Source organism: Plectropomus leopardus, chromosome 3, assembly GCF_008729295.1.
Source record: "Plectropomus leopardus isolate mb chromosome 3, YSFRI_Pleo_2.0, whole genome shotgun sequence".
Classification (NCBI taxonomy): Eukaryota; Metazoa; Chordata; class Actinopteri; order Perciformes; family Serranidae; genus Plectropomus; species Plectropomus leopardus.
The window spans coordinates 36,026,625-36,045,520 of NC_056465.1; the positions used below are offsets into that span (position 1 = coordinate 36,026,625).

An 18,896-nucleotide genomic window follows, 5' to 3' on the forward strand; every position below is an offset into this window, starting at 1 on the left:
ATTAATACATATTTGGATGAGTTTTGGGGGTTTTTTCAACTATAAAGAGGTTGTCTGCTTTACGATTGCATTCACCCAATTAAAATGTCATTGTTACTACACGTTTCCTGAAGATTTATTCAGGACTTTTTTTCAATAAATGTTATTTAACTTTTATTTAGAGAGGTTTTGTCATGTTTTTTTGTGCCAAACATTTCAGCAGAATTTAAAATATTATCCAAAAATGGAAGTTACTTTTTCAAATGGCTCTTATAATATATGCAGTATTTTTCTTGTCAATTTTTAACCTTATAATTTAATTTTAGCTCAATTTATATAGATTTTTTTACTGTATCTTTAATTTTTAAGATAAGTTCAAACTTCCTTTTAAATCTCAGGGAAATTAATGAACTTGAAACTGACAGATGCTTTGATGATGCAGCATAAAAGATCTTTTGTTTTTAAGCAAAAATGCTGAACATCCTCGTGGTCCAGCCCTTTTTCCTGCTCTCGGAGTAAACAGATTATTTTAAGACTCTAGACTATCGGTCGCACAGACTAAGACATTTGAAGACAAAGACGGGGACATTTTGCACTCAAATCAAGAACACATGTTTGTCCTCTTACCTGTAGCGTTATAAATCAGGGTAGATAGTTTTGGTGTGAGTTGCAGAGTGTGGAGCTTTTGGCCGTAGAGATGTCACAGTCTAGACTGATAAATATTACTACAGGTGAAAAAAAATCTGTATTTATGATTTTGGGCAAACTGTCTTTTTTTCTGTTTTTTTATCACATATGACACAATAGAGTTGTAACCCTGATTTTGTCACCATTTTTAGGAGCTGTAATAACATTACATGCATTCTACATTATTTTGGTCGTCTTCTCAGTGAGATAATTTCGGTTATATTCATTATATTGGTGGAGTAATCACAGAAACAGTGTGACTAATATACTACATGACAGTGAAGTATTCATCCCATAATGTCAGCACTCATGTGGATATATTCAGCTAAAGTTTAAACACAGAACAGTTTGGAGCTGTGCAAATTTATTACAGCATTATTTCTGATCTGCCTCCAAACCCTCTTCCGCTTTTTAAGTCATGCTCAGATTCCCTAAAATACCACAGATCCCCCGTAATGGTGATCTCATCCAATTTCACTGATGTTTTTGCAATTGTTTTTCAGTATGCGGCTGTTTTTTTCTACTCTAAAAAAACTTGTCCAGGCAGATCATTTTTCAAGAACTGCAAGACAAGCAGTAGTGTGAATAACGTCAGTTTACATGATTGGTTTCTTCCTTTATGATACAATGTGGTTACACTTTGCAGAAACTTGTAGTCTGGTGAAAGGTGTAAAAATGAAAGCAGAACTGTCACTTTATCAAACCTTATAAAAGTGTGGAACACAGAATATCTGAAAGAAATATTAGCACTTAAATCATAAAAAAAAGGTTTCTGTCCAAAAGGAGGCTGCCAAAGAATGTGAAAAGTGTCCACTGACATCACTGTCTGGACCTCACACTGTTTAAATATATCAAAACTGAGTATTTTTACAGTCTCTCTCGCCTTAATTCAGATTTTTAACATCACAGTCAGGCATATGTGCATTTTAGGCAGTGTAAAATAATAAAAGAGTATAATTATCAAAATAAATTCCTCATGTTCGTCGTCTTGTAGTGTCATATCCAGTGTTGCTTTTACAGTCAGTCTGTGTATATTTAGTGCTAATCCCCCAAAAAGGTATAACTGAAGAAATAAACCTTTAACAGTGGGAGGTCAGGAGAAACGGAGGTGCACGTCAGTCACACGTGTGAGTCTTTCATGTCCTTTTCTTCTTGTGTGGAAAGAGTCAACATGCGGGGAACCCTGCTCATGAACTTTGCAGAAATTAACCATCAATCATCAACCATCAAAAAAAAAAATGCAACGGATGAAAATATAGTGCCACTGTTTTCTCAGGTAACACGAATGAATGTGCCAAATACGTTTTATTTTGGAGTGATGTGAATAGGATCTTAAGTTTCAGATCTTACGCTGTATAACTGCTTACGTTGTCTCCAGCGTTCCTCAACCGACATTTCTAATTTAGCTACAAAACATGTAATGTCTTTCAAAAACATAGGCAATGAGCAACCTAAAAAGAAATTACACAAAAACTAGCAAAAAATGAAATAAAAAATAAAAATCTGAAAAAAACAAAGAAAAAAGTAAAAAAAACAACAACAACAAAAAAACCCCCAAACTAACAAAAAAACAAGGAAATGACCCCTGAAAAAATGCTTAAAAATTCTGTAAAATAATTAAGAATGTATTATCACTATATTATAAATGTAAAGATTCTTGGGACCTTTTTCCTCACTTCTTTAAAAATAAAATTTCCAAAAATAATTTCTTGCAATATGAGGAACAGGTCTTCGCCTTTCTTTTGTGTTTTCAAGGATTTCAGATTTTTTAAATATTTGTGAAGGTTTTGCAGCTCAAGAAATATCTGCAAATACTTGTCAACTGACAGTTTCACTAATTTCATTTTTTATTCTTTTTTTTTAATTAGTAGTATTTTAAAGGTTAAATAAACAAGTACACACAAACAAATAACATGCAAAAAATGGTTAAAAAAGACAATATAATCATATATATGTGTTAAATAACAACTCGGACAAATAAATAAAGAGCTAAATATGCATAATAAGAAACCATTCTGGAGAGTTCACAAATCATTCAAAGTTCATAGGTTGATAAATAGTATAATTTCATGTACAACTCATGTACATATCTACATAGGATATTATCATGTGTCCGCAGGTGAGACAAATAGATAAGAAAAAAAGAAAAACACTGCTTGGTCAGAAATCCACACTGAGCTGCTGTCAAATGGTTAATTTTCAATAAGCCTGATGAAATAAGGAAGTAATATACGGTACGGTCTTTTGTCACAGTGTAAACAGGATTCAGTTCTTACTTTTGACCACATACTGAGTGTTTTCGAGCAGCTGTTACTGATTTAAATACCGATGTGTTTTATAAATGTTGATTATAACCAGTTAGTTGAAGAGCATTAAGCTTAAGTGCATCAGGCAAACTGTAGTGAAAACTGAAAGTGATGATGAAAGTCATTTTTTCCTCCACACAGAAATCTCCCTCTAACTTCTCACTGTCACAGCTAAAACCACAGGCTCCTCTTCCTCCGTTAGATGTGGTTTTTACACCCGTGACATTTGTCAGAGCGTCATTGAGATGCTGCTCCATCTCCTGATTCTAACAATGACTGTCCTCGCTCTTTACAAGAGAAAACTTAACACTTGAAGCACATTTTAGTTTGATTGTGGACGCGCAGAGACGTCCTGAGCTGATCCGCAGGATTCTGGATCGTGACAAACATCTTCTGGTGGATTCTGTTGACTAAATAAAGAGGGATTTCTCATCCTTTGTTTGTTTGCTCCAAGTATGCCAGCTGTCAGAAAGACACTGAGCTCTAAACCACAAAGAACAGGCTGTTTGGAGGTACCCAGTCTACTCGAGATTCTTTCAAACTTTTTCCCCCGTGACAGAGTTTTTTTCAGATCTTGAAACTGGCACAGATCCCAGCATGCACAGCTAAAAGGGCAGATTTGAATATGTAGGAGTGAGCTGAATCTCCACGAGGCATGTTTAAAACCTCTAAATTAACCAAATTTAAGATTTTAGGGGGATATATTGACAGGAATGGAGTATAATATGATACGTTTGTTTGCTTCATTGTAAGAAAATAAGGAAATTCCTGAAAATAAGATTTGTTCTGTTGTCGTTAATATATATCTAACAAGGAGCCATATTTCTACAGTAGCCCAGAATGGACAAACAAAACACTAGATTGGGACATTTAAGCAGACAATAGCTTGAAAAATAACATTGATTTGTAACCTATTTTTTTAGTGTTTTAACTGGTTTAAATCACCTGGTTTGTGTGTTTTGGAGAGGAAGAGGCCTCTGCGGATAATTCGGCTGTTAATTCGGATGTTAAGTTATCAGAGAAAAAAGTGAGCACAGATTAGCAGGTGCTGGGCTGACGACCGTCTCTCACAGGCCAAACTGCATCGGAGAAACATTTATTTTTCAATGTAAAACTACTTTACTCAGTGTTTCTAGAGGTTTTCATCAGCTGGTCTGTTTGTTTTGGAGAGGATGAAACTTCTGCAGATAATTCGGCTCCTGGTAAAAACCTCCTAAACAATGACAGCTGAAGGAATTTTAACCGGGAGAAGTTTCAGCTGGTTGCCATCTGCAGTCCTCACTGCTAGATGTCACCAAATCCCCCTAAATCTGACCCGCTGTACCTTTTACGTTCATAACTTTGCAGAATATTACAAATACAGAAAAGATATTCACAGACTTTCTGATTTTTTTATTTCTTTTAAAACTTTTTTTTTTCTAGGCAACGCAAGAAAAAAGCCACAGTAGCCCTGATTTAAATAAATTAACCGTTTTAGCAGACGTTAGGTATTCGGGGAGTTCGATTCACAGTCGAGGAGCATCAAAACTAAAAGCTGCTTCACCTTGCTGGGTTTTGATCCTGGGAACGCTGAAACCTGTCCCGGATAACCTGAGGGATCTGGATGCATCACAGCTGAATCAGAAATGTATTCACCCCCGAGATCATTTAGTGCTTTAGAGACGAGTCACAGGATTTTTAAATCCATCCTTTGACACACAGGAAGCCGGTGGAGAGATTGCAGGGCCGGTGTAACGAGGAATCTGGCAGCAGCATTTTGGACGACCTGCAGCTGTCTGATTGATTTTACCGACACCTGTGAAGACACCTGAACAATAGTCCGGCCTGCTGAACATAAACGCATGAACACGTTTTTCTGTATCTTGTTTAGACGGTAGCCAAAGTTTTACTCAACCATTTCAAATCATAGTTTAATTTTTTATGAATTGTGAATGTGGCTTGACCTCACAGCTGGTCGGAGGGGAGGGATGATGAGATGTTGAGTCTGTTGGCTCGGATCGGGATCTGGCCGTCTTGTCCATGTTAGGTTTTCCCAAAGTCTCGCTGCTGCTGATTTCGCCTGACACGGAGAACTCGGGCCCCTCACACGCATGTTAACAAAATGATTCGAGAGGAATCAAAGTGGAGATTGGTGAATAGAGCTCTCCTGCCTTTTATTATGCTGCGGCTGCAGCAGTATGCCGTGTTTGGCTAGACTGAGATTAACCCTTCGAAACCTGGTAGGTGGGAAACACGGGAAAAAGGCAATAAGCAAAGAAAAAATGATCCAAAAATGTGCAAAAAATTAGAAAACAGTACAAGACAATTATCTGAAAATCTGAGAAAAACTAAACAAATACATTTAAATGAAACAGGGCAAACAAGACTGAGAAAAAGTGCTTCAATAAAAAGTAATAAGTAATAATAATAATAATAATAACAAAAATAAGCAAGAAATTAGTAAACCATACAAGACAATTATCTGAAAATTTGTAAAAAAGAAAAAGAAAAAAATGCTAAAATACTTTATAATAATTCTGTAACAAGACTTAGTAAGAAATTGGTAAAAAAACAAAAAAACAAACTAGACAATTATCTGAAAATGTCTAAAAACAACCAAACAAAAACAAATAGTCAAAAGAAGCAAGGGTTAACAAGCCAACAACCCAAACAAGACTGAGAAATGAATAAATTATAATAATTCTGTAACAAAAATGAGCAAGAAATTAGTACAATTAGTAAAAAGTACAAGAAAGTTACCTGAAAATTAGGAGAAATAAATAAATAAAAATACATACACGCATTAAAAGAAAGTTAAAAAAAAAAAACAAACAAACAAATGGCCTTTAATTTTTTAAAAAAAATATAATAATTTTTTTAACAATGAGAAATACAGTTTCCCCTAGCTTTTTCACAAAATAATTTTCCAAATCTAATTTCTTGCCAGCTGTGGAACATTTTTCTTACCAAGTTGCTCATGTTTTTGAAAGAAATCGCACCAGTGTGTTCAGGGTTTAAAGGGTTAATGTGCAGTATAATGAAGGTTTAGGGTCATTCATCTTATTACAATGTACAGTGTGTCCGCTATTATGGATCAGATTTTGCTTCATCATCAGTGAAGCATCTCACCACTTTAATTCCAGTGTTTTGAAAATGAATGTCGAGCCCAAAAATGCACTGTTATTACCCTGCACCTCCTTTGATAATAGATCATTTACATGTAATTTGCTGAGGTTTTGGGGGATATTAGATCGTAGCGTTACCACAATAGAGTTGTACGGTACGTTTACCACAATAATTTGGTGCCAAAGTGGGAAGCTGCAGGCTACAAAATGGTCTAGATGGACACAACAGATATTTTTGGGGAATATTTCTTTGTAGGGTGTAGTTACGGTTACGCTCTCTGCATTCATCTTTGGTACGCTCATCTGTCTGAAGGCGTTCAATAAATTTCAGAGATTACTGTTACAGCTGGAGTATCAGCTTTACCATCAGATGTTGCTGTATCTGCTGAGCTGAGGCGGTATTTGTGGTGCAGTCTGCAGTGTCGGGTCGGCCTAGGCTGGACTTGTTTTTCAGGCAGATTGAACAACAGCTTCTCTCATTCCTCCGCTGTGGGCGTTTGGCCCGGCCAGCTAAAAGGCACTCGTAGCAGCTGGACAGGACATACTCTGTGCTCCATCGATGACCAGGGGAAACATGGCGGGAGAGGGAGAGGAGGGCAGACAGAAGCGGGGGAGAAAGGCGGACGAGGTGACAGAAGACACAAAGCTGAGGCGCGGCCAAGCTTTTTTTTTTCTCAAACTCCTCTCTGTCCATTGAAGCTGAAGTCTGATGTCGATAGCATGTGTGATGGATAATAACTCAACAACTGAATGAGTTATGAGGGCCTTTGTCTGCTTTGTATCATCTCAAAAGTATATTTTAACAATTTGAAGCTCTTGATCAACATAACTTTTCTCGTGCTGCATACGGTCACCTCTCACAAATATTTAATACTTTGGACCTTCAACGAATAGCTTTGATTTGTTTCAAAGGCATGGTTAGAAAGGCAATGAGCAATTTGGCAAGAAATTTCCCACAAATTACAATAAATTAGTAGAGCTGAAAAATTATATATCTATTTTTTTTTTTTGAAAAAGCAAGAGAACCATATTATCATCATCATCATTATTTTAAAGAATTCTTACAATTTTTAAGAATTTTTAGGTAATTTCCTTGTTTTTTTGTTTTCTCTCCTGTTTTTTAAAAAATTATAGATTAAAAAAAAAAAAGTTTAATTATAATTCCCTTTTTTTCTTTTTTACTTATTTCTTGGAAATGTATTGGCTAATTTCTTCTGAAGTCGCTCATTGCCTTTTCCCCATGTCTTTTAAAGAAATCCAGTCAATTTGTTCAGGTTTCAAAGAGTTAAATGTTTATATGTTTGGGATTATAGATGTACTTTAGATTACACTGAAAATGCTGCATGTCGTTGTAGCTCATGATGAGTAATTTGCAGTAAAATGTCTTTTTCACATCAAAATGACCACATGCAGGCAGCAGGGCTGGGCGATAAAACGATAACGACATCAATCACGATATAACTTTTCCTCTTCTCTCCGCTCTGCCCTCTCTGCTCTGCTCTCATTCGCCGCCAGTGTCTCCGCTGGTGTCTCTGCCGATGTCTCCAAATGTCTGCTCGACCCTCATTCTCCATCTTTGTCTCCGCCGGTGTCTCCGAATGTCTGCTTCGCCCTCATTCTCTACTGGTGTCTCCACCGGTGTCTCTGAATGTCCGCAACACTCTCGTTTGCCACCGGTGACTTCTGCCGATGTCTCCAGCCGATGTCTCTGAATGTCCGCTCGCTCTCATATTCCGCCGGTGTCTCTGTCATGTATCACCGTGCTCGCTGCTTACAGTAACCGCTGCTGAACACCGGTCTAAGTGGACACCGTCTCCCCCCTCCATTCTTCTGCTCTGTGTGTGTGTGTGTGACGGGGACATGATGAGAGGACATGATGAGAGGACACGCTGGATGTAGTTTGAGTTCAGGTGTAGTGAGTTTCCAGCTCGGTTCTGCTGAAAGAATAAACTGATTTCTGATGTTTGATTCCTTCCAACAACAAGCAGAACAACATGTAAATCTGCAGCGATCACAACAAAGGTTGAAATAACCGTTATCGTGCATCACTGGTTATGATATCTTCATATCTCACTTAGGAGTCAAAGGGAACCTTTAAGCTCGACAGAAATAGTGATTTGGTGTATATCGTGATATATATTGATATTGATTGATATGAAAAACATTATCGCGATAAGACTTTCCATATCGTCCAACCATAGCATGCAGGTTTCTTCAAACTTGTGTTAACCTGCTAAAAACTGGCTAAAGACTGCAGTCCTATTGCCAGGAGCAGACCTGTGAACACAGCACTGTGTGTGTGTGTGTGTGTGTGTGTGTGTGTGTGTGTGTGTGTGTGTGTGTGTGTGTGTGTGTGGTTTTGTTGATGTGTACAGGCCTACTACAGGCCCGTGTACAGCTTACTGTCTCATAAAAGAGCAACTAGGCCAGAACAGACCTAGTTGTTCTTTCATGAGACAGTAAGCTTTTATTGCGGTTTGGCTTTTTGTGCGCAACAACGGCATCATCCGGAGAGTAATCTCTTGAAAACGCTGTGTAAGCAGCAATAAGCAGCTAGCGTGACAACGGTGACGTCATGGCTGCACTTCGTTCACGCACATGGGTTCTTCTGTAGTGTACTACTACTACTACTACTGGCCTGGTATGCATACTACAGCGTTTTCAGTTGTTTTTGTGGACCCATGTTTATGAGGATCATTTTCACAATGTTGTAATATCAACACAGATTTTATTAAAAACACAAAGGAAAGACTTTCCGTTTTTCGTTGGGCTGCTCTGTTGAGCTCTGTGATGAGTATCAGCTTGTTTTTGCTGCCCCCTTTAGGCAGGAAGGGCTGTGTTTCGGCTAAAATTCGTCGTTAGAGTGGCACCAGAGTGACGACCGCAGCATCATTAAAATCCAAAGGGGTTGTTTTCTTCATCTTTTGTCAGCAACAAAGTGGTAGTCAGGGAGGTCACCGCAATCATCATGAATCATCTTCTGGGGAAAATGACTACCTAAAAATGTCATGAAAGCCTCGCCGGTCTTCAGCTCAGCAAAAACAATACGACAAAACTCTGCGTGCCCTACTTTCCTCTCCATATGGTACCCTTTCCTCCCACATGTCTCCCCCTCGCCGTTGTATTTTTAAGCCATTAAAATATCACATCATTGCCCAATAGGCATTGTAATCTTTTGGCAGTCTCCCAGAGAGAAGTACGTTTTTCTTTGTTTGTCTGGCAGTTGTTTGTTATTCTCCGTGTGTGAGGGGAAAAAGTGAGTTGCCCTCAGACGTGTTTGTGGGAGTGAAGCTTGATGGCATGGTTAGACTCGGGTCCTTTGGGAGGAAAATCGAGACGGGGGGGGGGGGGGGGTTAAGCGGGGGTTGAAATACTGATGCACCACAGCTTTTTGCCATTATCATCATAGAAAGAGCCATTTTTTAATATATGTACGCTCCCAATCTTCTTAGATAATGTATCTGCGCTCGGAGTGATTCAAGAGACAGCACGAAGTCCAGGTTGAGACATCTGTCAAGGGATTTGTCTCCAGAGACAAATATGGTAACAATAAAGCCTCTGTGTTTTTTTTCTCAAAACAAGAGCAGGGGAGCCATGCCATATATAATCTCTGGCTTTATGCTGATGCACTAAAGGCTTATAGGACAGCGCGGAAAGGGAAAACAATAGCTATGTGTTCTGCAAAAAAAAAGTTCCCCCCCGAGTTGTACCCCACCGCTGAGGCACTGTTTTTGGAGTCAGTTTGGGGGGGAATTTAACATTGTTATCTAACTGTCTTTCACTCAGACTTTAATGATTTCCAAATGCTCCATCTGATTGCTGTTCAGCGCGATGTGTTTGAAATGTGAGCGGGCCTCGGCTGGCACCAGGCTACGGGGTAAAACACACGGTCTGACCCCTGTGGAATAAAACCAGGCCGCTGACGCTCTCATCGTATACACGACGCCGCTAATGGAAAAGAGCTGTTTGGTACCTTGCTCAAAACCTGCGCTTTAGTGCCACCCCTGACTTCATGTGAATGCGTTTAAGTGGGTCATACAGATGCATAAAGGAAGTTTATGCTATAGGAAGATGTCAAGCTGTGGTGAAGCTTGTTAAAAAAAGCTTGTGGCTGCAAAGGAAGCTCCGTATCATGCAAGAGCGAAATGCGGATGTTAAGCGCGATCCTGTAAACATCGGTGAAACTTTGTTTAAGTCGAGTAGCCGGGGCGTTCACAGATCACCGAGCTGTTCATTACAGCCGACTGTGCGGCAGACAAAACACACATTGAGACCCGGCAGACTGAGCTCCAGTGTCCTCACACCCTGCTGAGCGCTGCTCTGCCTCACTGACCCGAGCTCAGTCACTGGGTTTTGTCGTCAGAGCTGCTTGTGACCGAAATGAGAGTGAAAGAGAGATAATAAGTGTCTGTAGCATTTTGCTGGGAATTCACCAAAATGGAATCTCATAGCAGATAAAATAACTGATTGTTTGTTATGACTGAATCAGATAACTGATAACATTACTCATGAGACTGCAAATGTGAGGGAAGGCCTGTCAAACCTTTCAGTTTGACCTGTTTATTTTTCCAGTGTCAACACAGTTTTTAAAACAAGTTGAAGTACCATCTTATGTAGGATCATAAGAAAGTTATTTTAACAGTCATTGTTCTTCATCTCTTCTCTTAAAAGCACCAATTTAGCTTTCTTTGATGACAGAAGGCCTCAAATTGTGCAAATTGAAATTGCAAGCGTAAAATGCAACCAATGTAAACGTGTCAATTTCGAAAGAACTCCCATGTATCGCAAAAAAATTTGTGATACATGGGAGTTCAGGTGATCTGAAGGTATTTCAGGTGATCTGAAAAAGCAATATTTCCCAAAACTGCAATGGAAACACTTTCAGTATTTTCTAGGTCACATGATGCTGTGGCTGTGTGCTTGTCAGGAGGAACTGGCTCCCTCATGATGCAGCAGGAGCCACAAGAGCTGTTATTGCATCATATAACTCTGAGAAAGTTGAGCAGATCATCCAGAAGTTTTGAATCCACAATTCCTCTGTGAAATCATGAACTATCAGCTCCCAGAACCCCTCATACGTGGCCGCTCCCACGTATAAGGGGCTCGCCTTTCCGTTGTTGTGCACATAAAATGCCTACATGGCCTTCGATTGTAAATAATGACGGCTAGTGCGGTTGCTGCAATAGAAATAAAGCTGCTAATGTTTTGAACATCCATCACCATGGTTACTGGGATGTTATCACCAGAGGAGAAGCAGCAGAACATCACTCAGTGGAAACACAGTCGCAATTGTGTTTTATCCACATTTTGAAAATATCACTGAAGTTTTGCACAAATCTCGAATGGAAACCCGCCTATTGTGAGACAGTTTTAAAAATAGCATTAAAAACGATACAAAAGCACCAGAGATGTCATGCTTTTATTCCATGGATATCTCTCCCTTGTCAAAATCTGGATCTATTTTGCCCACAATGCAACCCGATTTGTTTGGTTACAGGTTCAGTAACAAGTAAAGTTCTTATCAAACTTTGTGCAGCTTCTTCTGGAGACACTGAAGGTTTTTCCAACTTCTTTTTCGCTCATACCAAATTCCCAAAGAAGACCTGTAAACAGACTCAGATCTGTTAAGATTGTTTTATGTTTAGCATTTCTCCAGCCTTTTATAAAGCAGCTTCCTTCATTTTCAACATGACTGGTGACCTTTTTAGAACCCTGAGCACAGCGGTTTGTATGTAATTTTGTGATGCCAGTTACATACGCCTGCTTCAGCGGCTCTGATTGTTGGACAGCGTAAAGTGGAGCATTACCGTGAAGACCATGTTTTGTCCAGGATTTTGTCACATCTCAGAGAAAACTATGAAGGTCACAGCTAATGTTTGGTTACAAGCTTTACAAGACAGAGTGCACGCAGAGTGTGAAGTCTGCTTCTCCTCCTGAGAGATTGCAGAAGGTCAAATTTGACCATTCAAGGAAAATAAAACTGCCGTAAGGGACTTCCAGTTGGAGCGCAGTGTGTTGATTACATTTCTCACATGTTACTGGGCTTATGGATGGTCAGACTGAGCGACGCTACACTGAGGAAAAAAAAAAAACTTTACACAGAACTGAGAAAAACTAGACTTGTTGAATTATTTATGTGCAATTTATTGGTGTGTTTTGCTTTTCAGATGATTTTTCGACTGTTAAAATAATTTAGACCACAGTCACCAACAGCTCGCATCAAATGAATGACATTAAAAATTTCTCTGAAAGATGAAGGTGTTTTATTTTTTAAGTTCTACGTGCTGAAAAGTAGACGACTGCGTTCCCTTTTCTGTTGTAAAACTCTCCTCTGCAGTAGATTATTGTGGCCTTGGGACAGATAAACGAGTCAGCATCATGTGAGACGTGACATTTGAATCTCTGCACTTACAGTAGCATTTTATTCCTATTGTATTTTTTTTCTTCGCCGCAGGGCCGTTGTTTCGCAGCCCATGTGAGCTGCTGCCGGTGGGGGTGGGACACCCGGTGCAGGCCACGTTGAAGAGCTTCACCGCCCTGTCAGGCTGCGCCAGCAGAGGCACCAGCAGCCTCCCGCAGGAGGTCCACATCATCAACCTGAGAGGACACGCTCCAGAGGGACCAGACAGCACCCCGGCTGAAGTGAGTCATTCTTAGTAACACATAAAAAACAAACAAGCTACTGCCACCATAATTAACCCTCTGATACCTGAACAAATTATTTTGATTTAATTCAAAAACACGGAAAAATGCAATAAGCAACATAACAAGCCCGAAAAAGACTAAACAGGAAATTAGTAAGAAGTTACAAAAAAATTACCTGTAGGGGCGCCTGGTGGCTCAGTGGATAGAGTGGTGCCCCATATACAGAGGCTATAGCCTCGCAGCAGCGGCCGCAGGTTCGATTCTGAACTCGGCCCTTTGCTGCATGTCGCCCTCTCTCTCTGTCGCCCCCTTTAACGCTTAAACTGTCCTGTCCATCAAAGGCAATAATAAAATATATAATAAAAGAAAAATCACCTTTAAAATGTCAAAAATAGATAGTAAAAAACAAAAAAAACAACCAAACAAAAAAAAACCCTCCAAATGACCTGTAAAAAAAGTGCAAAAAAATTAAATGACAATATTTATAAAATAAAATATTATAATATATATTCTTTCTGTAACATAATCCTTGGTATATAATTCAAATAATTAAAACTATAGTTTTCTGCACATTTCCCTCCTTTTCTAAATTCATTTATTTTATAAAAATAATTTTCTGTCTTTTTTCAGCTTTTACAGATTTCTTGCATTTTGTGAGACATTGCTGCCTTTTCACCCCTGTTTCTGAAAGAAATCAGACCAATTTGCTCATATTTCAGAGGTTAAAACAGTTAAGATTTGACTTTAAAGACATAGTATACAGCAAAACATTTCACAGTTCTCCTAACACATATTCACAGTCAGTTGAATTCTTTAACATTACCACTACAGTCCGAAGAGAGATGATCTTTCCTCCACTTTGTCTCATCTTCTGGGGACTCTATTGTTGAGTCTGATAAAGAGTGCACGCTCTGCTGCAGTTGATATTTCCACCGCCCTTGTTTGCTCTATTTTTAACCAGCGGCTCTGATAAAGGAGGCCGGTCCTTTTCCCCTTTTCCTTAGAGGAAGCTTCTTGGGCAAAGCAAGATAGGAAAGGACACACTGGAGTGGCACAGTAAAGTTCACCCATAAGAAAGGCTGCGATAGAGGCTTTCTGAAGGACGATTATTTCAGGGCGAGTTGTTAAACTACTTTGGTGAGCTGAAGTTTGACAAGCTTGCAAGGTGGGAACGTGCTAATGTTTGTTTCTGTTTCACCCGCCCCCCCAGCATTTAGTTTTCAGATTATACATAATTAAATTCAGTAAAGAGATCAAAGCTGTATCATTTGCATTTTGAAGTATCGCCTCATTAAAAAAAAAAAAAAAAAAAATTGAAAATAAAATTTACTTGAAATTAGCAGTGACCTCTAGCTCACCTGGTAGAGCGGCGCTCTGTGTAAACTAAGGCTTTGCAGTGACTCAGGTTTGATTCCAGCCTGCGGCCCTTTGTCATCCCCACTCTCCCTCCGCCTCAGACAGGGGTCCTCTTATTGAGTAAAGTATTTCACATTCAGTTTTTTACAAAGTTTGAAGTTTGCCACGACTGTTGGAGCAGCTGAGAACTGCACAGGTTCCTCCCAAACTCTGAGACACCGTTTTCAGAAGTAACGTTACACAGAAAGTAAAGGTAAAAGTAGAAAACTGTACACCTCCCAGTACAGCTTGCATTCAAACACGCGGGGGAGAGAGGGAGATGTCACCGCAGTAATGACGACTTTTTTACTTCTGGTACTTTCCGGGATTCATGTATAGTTAAATGGTGCGAACTTTTGGTTTAAACTTCACCGAGGCTGAGCTTAATGTGGAAAAAATGTGCATTTTTACATCACCCCAATGGCAAATTCATTGATTTTGCTTAAAACTTTTGCTGCTTTAAAGCTGAAAAAGGTGTGAACAAGCTTCTAACACGTAACGAATATCTGTTATTCTAAGATGTCACTGTTATTGGAGGCTACACTCGGTCCCAGCCCTCACGATCACATGGCACTCACCTAATCCTTGACTTTCGAGAGGGTGAAAAACAAGACAGTGATTAGTCAGTCATTTAAATGTCTGTGCTGAAGTTTTTTTCCAACCGCATATTTGTTTTGAATCTCTTCAGTGTGCTCATTCAAACTGTCAGCGCATCTCCTGACGGCGCTCCAGAAGTCGGGTTTTAAAACCCCTCCCTTTCCTCAGGTACTGCACAGGACATCTCGCGCAGGACTTTTAAAAGTTAGACAGAGTTTAGAGATGAATCATGAGCCCAAGGCCTTTGAAAACTGTCCCACACCCCCCTCCCCCTCAGTCTCAGCAGTCTCAAAGGCTGCATGTATAGACTTGCCATTGCAATTTTGCTGCTGATGACGGCTTTAACGCTGCCAAGGCCAAACATACAGAAACACAGTGTGTGTGTGTGTGTGTGTGTGTGTGTGTGAGTGTGAGAGAGTGTGTGAGAGAGAGAGTGTGCTGCATCAGCAGGTAAATACAGAAATTACTCTCTGGTTTCAGTGGCTGTGCTTGTTCTGAGGCTTTGCTGCACAAAGTGAAATGATAGATTTCTGTGGTCATAACAGTGAGAGGGATTTGTCTTTTGTTGTAATCTTTCATGTTTACTCCAAACAAAGTACCGTGGAGGACGTGTAGCAGTTACAGGGCTTCTTTTACATCTGAGAGTTTGCAGGTTTTTTTAATTACAATCTTTCAAATTATGTCGCGTGGAGCAGGAGGTTGTTTATGCATTGAAAATACAATGCATGCACGCGCAAAAAAACATTACAGCAGAAATGGAATGTAATAGGGCAAATTAGGCCTAACATGGCACGAAATTTAAATGTTATTTTCCCAGCTTGATGGTCTCTGGTTTTGCACGTATACCCTGTTTGCACACAAGTATGCAGGCACCTTTTATAGCACAGACTGTGGAGTGCTAAACAAAGTTCATTAGGATTTGTGACAAAAATGACAAGTTATTTTTAATTGTTTTTAAACTTCTGCCAAACAAGGACACTTAAAGGAATACCTCACCCCAAATAATCATTTGTCTGCCAGTTACTCACTCATTGTTATGTTGAATTTATGAGGAAAACTTTGTTTTTCTCGCATGCCTCTGCAGTGAGCATAAAATCCAAAATGTGGAAAAACTGATGAAATGCATGATTCAGAGTATTTAGTGACAAATTTTAACAACAGCAACCCTGAATCAAAACATCAGTTCACAAAATCTCACACAACTCGTTTACTCCAAGTCTCAGTGATTTAGTCGTATACTCAGGACTTCCCAACCTGATGGCAATTTTTAACAGGGAACTGAAATGAAAGTGAAACTTTTCAATGCTTCATTAACAAAAACAGTAATTTTACCTCTCTGAACACAGGAGCTGCTGGTCTGCCACTGCCCCAAACAGTTAGTTTGCTTGCTTTATTTTGTGCCTTTGGTGAATCCAAACTAACCCTTAAAAACACCAAAGTCAAACAATAAGACAATTTTTGAATTTTTTTGTTTTGCTTCTGTGTGTCCCTTTTGTATTAGGGGTTTGACGATTTTTTAGGGCTGGTACTGATATCAATTATTAATACTTAATGATACCGATAACCAATATTTGACACGATATGCATTTACAGTAACAATGAAAATATTTCTGTCGAAATTTAAAATTCAGAATACAACAAACTCCAACATAAAACTCGATTTAAATGATTTTAACAAACTGAAACTTTCAACATAAAGTACAGCAAGTTCACAGCAACTTTTGTTTTTTTGTAAAGTTCTGTGAAAATTTAAATAAGTTCCTCCCACGCTGACATTTTCTTTGCATGTATTGCAGACTGTATAATATGCACACTTTTTAATTAATTCATTAATTTTATTGGCGCTGTGAATGCTGATGCAGATAATTGGCAAGGTAGAACATGAAAACTATTACTAGAAATTACTACACTATATCTACAAAAACTATTAGGCTACTTCTTCAACGTGTTTTTGTGTCCAAGCTTCTTCAGGAAGTTACAAACAAACCTATAATGAATCGAACGGATACACACGTTGAATAAATTATTGATTGAAATGAACTGATCGGATTGTATTCGCTTCATCACGGCTTGTTTGAACTTCCTGAAGAAGGCTGGACGCCAAAACGCGTCAAAGAAGTAATTGTTTTTAATCATGTTCGACCTTTAGCACCTGCCAATGCAACAAAGGCATTTTAAGTTTTTTCCTGAAGTCGAGTGCCTCGGCTGAGACCGGTTTTTTGTAGACGTTGTGGCAGATTTTGTGGCCGCCTCATATAAATGAAAGTGTTGGAATCACTTGGATGTTTTGGGTTTTGCTGTTGTTAAACATGGACTCATATGACTACAATTCATCAAAAATGTGCTCTGTTTTGGGATTCTTCGTTCACCAGAGGCACATGAGAGAAACGTTTTCTTTATGAATTCAGCGTAACACAGGATGAGTAATTGATGCACAAACGACCCTTTGTGGGATGAAGTATTCCTTTAAGAAAACCAAAAGATCTTAACTGTATTTTTTGCTGCTGTTGAGGCTGTCACAGCCCATGAGACTGACTGTCTAAATCCTATTTTGATTTGCTCTCAGGAGACCTTTCTGCTGGTGATGGACCAAATAATGGTTCATGAGCACAGTCAACTGACAGGTCTGGTCGTAAAAGTGATTTTTGCACGCTTTCGTTTATTTTGTCCAAAGTTAACATTTTTTCATTCTTCTGCAGAGTTTATTTATTTGGCTTTAAAGCAGAGGGATGAGTGCATCAGTGAAATAAAAGACATTTGGACTTTTAAATTATTTTTACTGTAGTGTTTTGGCTCTGTGCTGAATTTTATGCATTTTTTAGGCAAAATTATGCATTTATTTGACATTACACTTTCTTAACAGATGTCCAGAATAATTAGCTCCGTAAATGGGCACTCACAGCAAAACTGTAACAGATAGTCCAGTGAAACCTTCAGTTTGAGGTCCTGTGAAATCCATCTCTTCACGTCAATTTATCCAGCTGTTGGTAACCCATCACCTCCATGGTCAAGTGAGGACTTTTGCGGAGGAGGCAGAAATCCAGCTGTCTGTTCGCCTGCCTACGGCCTTGGCTGCAGAAGGTCACTCAGCTCTGGCGGAGATTAGGTTGCCCGGCAGAAACTCGTTTCCGTGAGTGGAGCTGGTGATAAGATAAGATCTCCACTCCCACTCTGGTCCTTGATTGCGTTTCCACCTGGGTCGGGGGCACAGGTTGGCCTGCTCGGACACAAGCAGCGTCTTCCCGAGCGCTTAGCCTTCAGTGTGGAAGGGCACACTGTGCGTCAGACTGCGGCCTCATTAACTCAATCTGCCCCTGATCTGTGATATTTCGTGACTGGAGGAGGTGATAATCCAGTGGAAAAAAGGAATTACAGCCTTAAACCAAGGAGATCTTAACATCCTTGGCCACATTTTGGCAAGGATCCTCTCATCTAAGAGGCTGTGAAAAAGCACCACAGTGCTCCTTATTATTTATCCCTGACCAGTGTGAGTCTAAAGCATGAAACTTATTCCTTATTTCCGAAGCAAATTTAAAGCAATTGATGTTGGAGGTTCATCTCTTCAGTGGAAGGTTTCTTGAACTTCCTTAAAACCAAACCATAAAAAAACGCAACCTCTTTCTCTTAAAAAATAATCTCCTGAAAATCAGTTATTAAGTCAAGCAATAACACCTTTAACCCTTTGAAACCTTAGCAAACAAGCTTGATTTCTTTCATAAACATATTTTTTAAAGCCAAAAAAAAAATAAATAAATAAATTTTAAAAAGTTTTTTTTTTAAAAAAAGTACACAAAATCCTCCCCCAAAAATAATTAAAAAAAAAAAAATCAGAAAAAATAAAAAGTAAAACAAAAAACAGCAAGGGAATAACCTGAAAAAGGGGGGCTTTAAAATAACAATAAATATTTTAAATTATATTATATAACATTTATAATAATATAATAAATGTTGTTTTTTGGAAAATCTTTCCCAACATTTAAAAAAAATATTTTTACGTAAAATACTTTTAAATATAGAATATGATGATTTTAAATATACTTTTCTGGACATTTGTCCTCTTTTGGATAATATCTAATAATTTCCACATAGCTAATTTTCCAACTCATTTTCTTGTCACCTTTTCCTATTTTTTTTTTTTTTTTAAATTTCCAGACATTTCTTGACAAGTTTCATGTTAAACAAA

The 18,896-nt window shown here is 38.8% G+C and overlaps 1 protein-coding gene across 1 annotated transcript in view; it reads left to right on the forward strand.

Annotated features, from left to right (window-relative positions):
- The window catches only part of tgfbr3 (transforming growth factor, beta receptor III), a 100,929-nt gene that overhangs the window by 21,898 nt on the left and 60,135 nt on the right, over positions 1-18,896 (forward strand). The window contains exon 3 of the mRNA XM_042483744.1: positions 12,531-12,718. Coding sequence (XP_042339678.1) covers positions 12,531-12,718 — 188 coding nt within the window. The remainder of the gene's footprint in view (positions 1-12,530; positions 12,719-18,896) is intronic.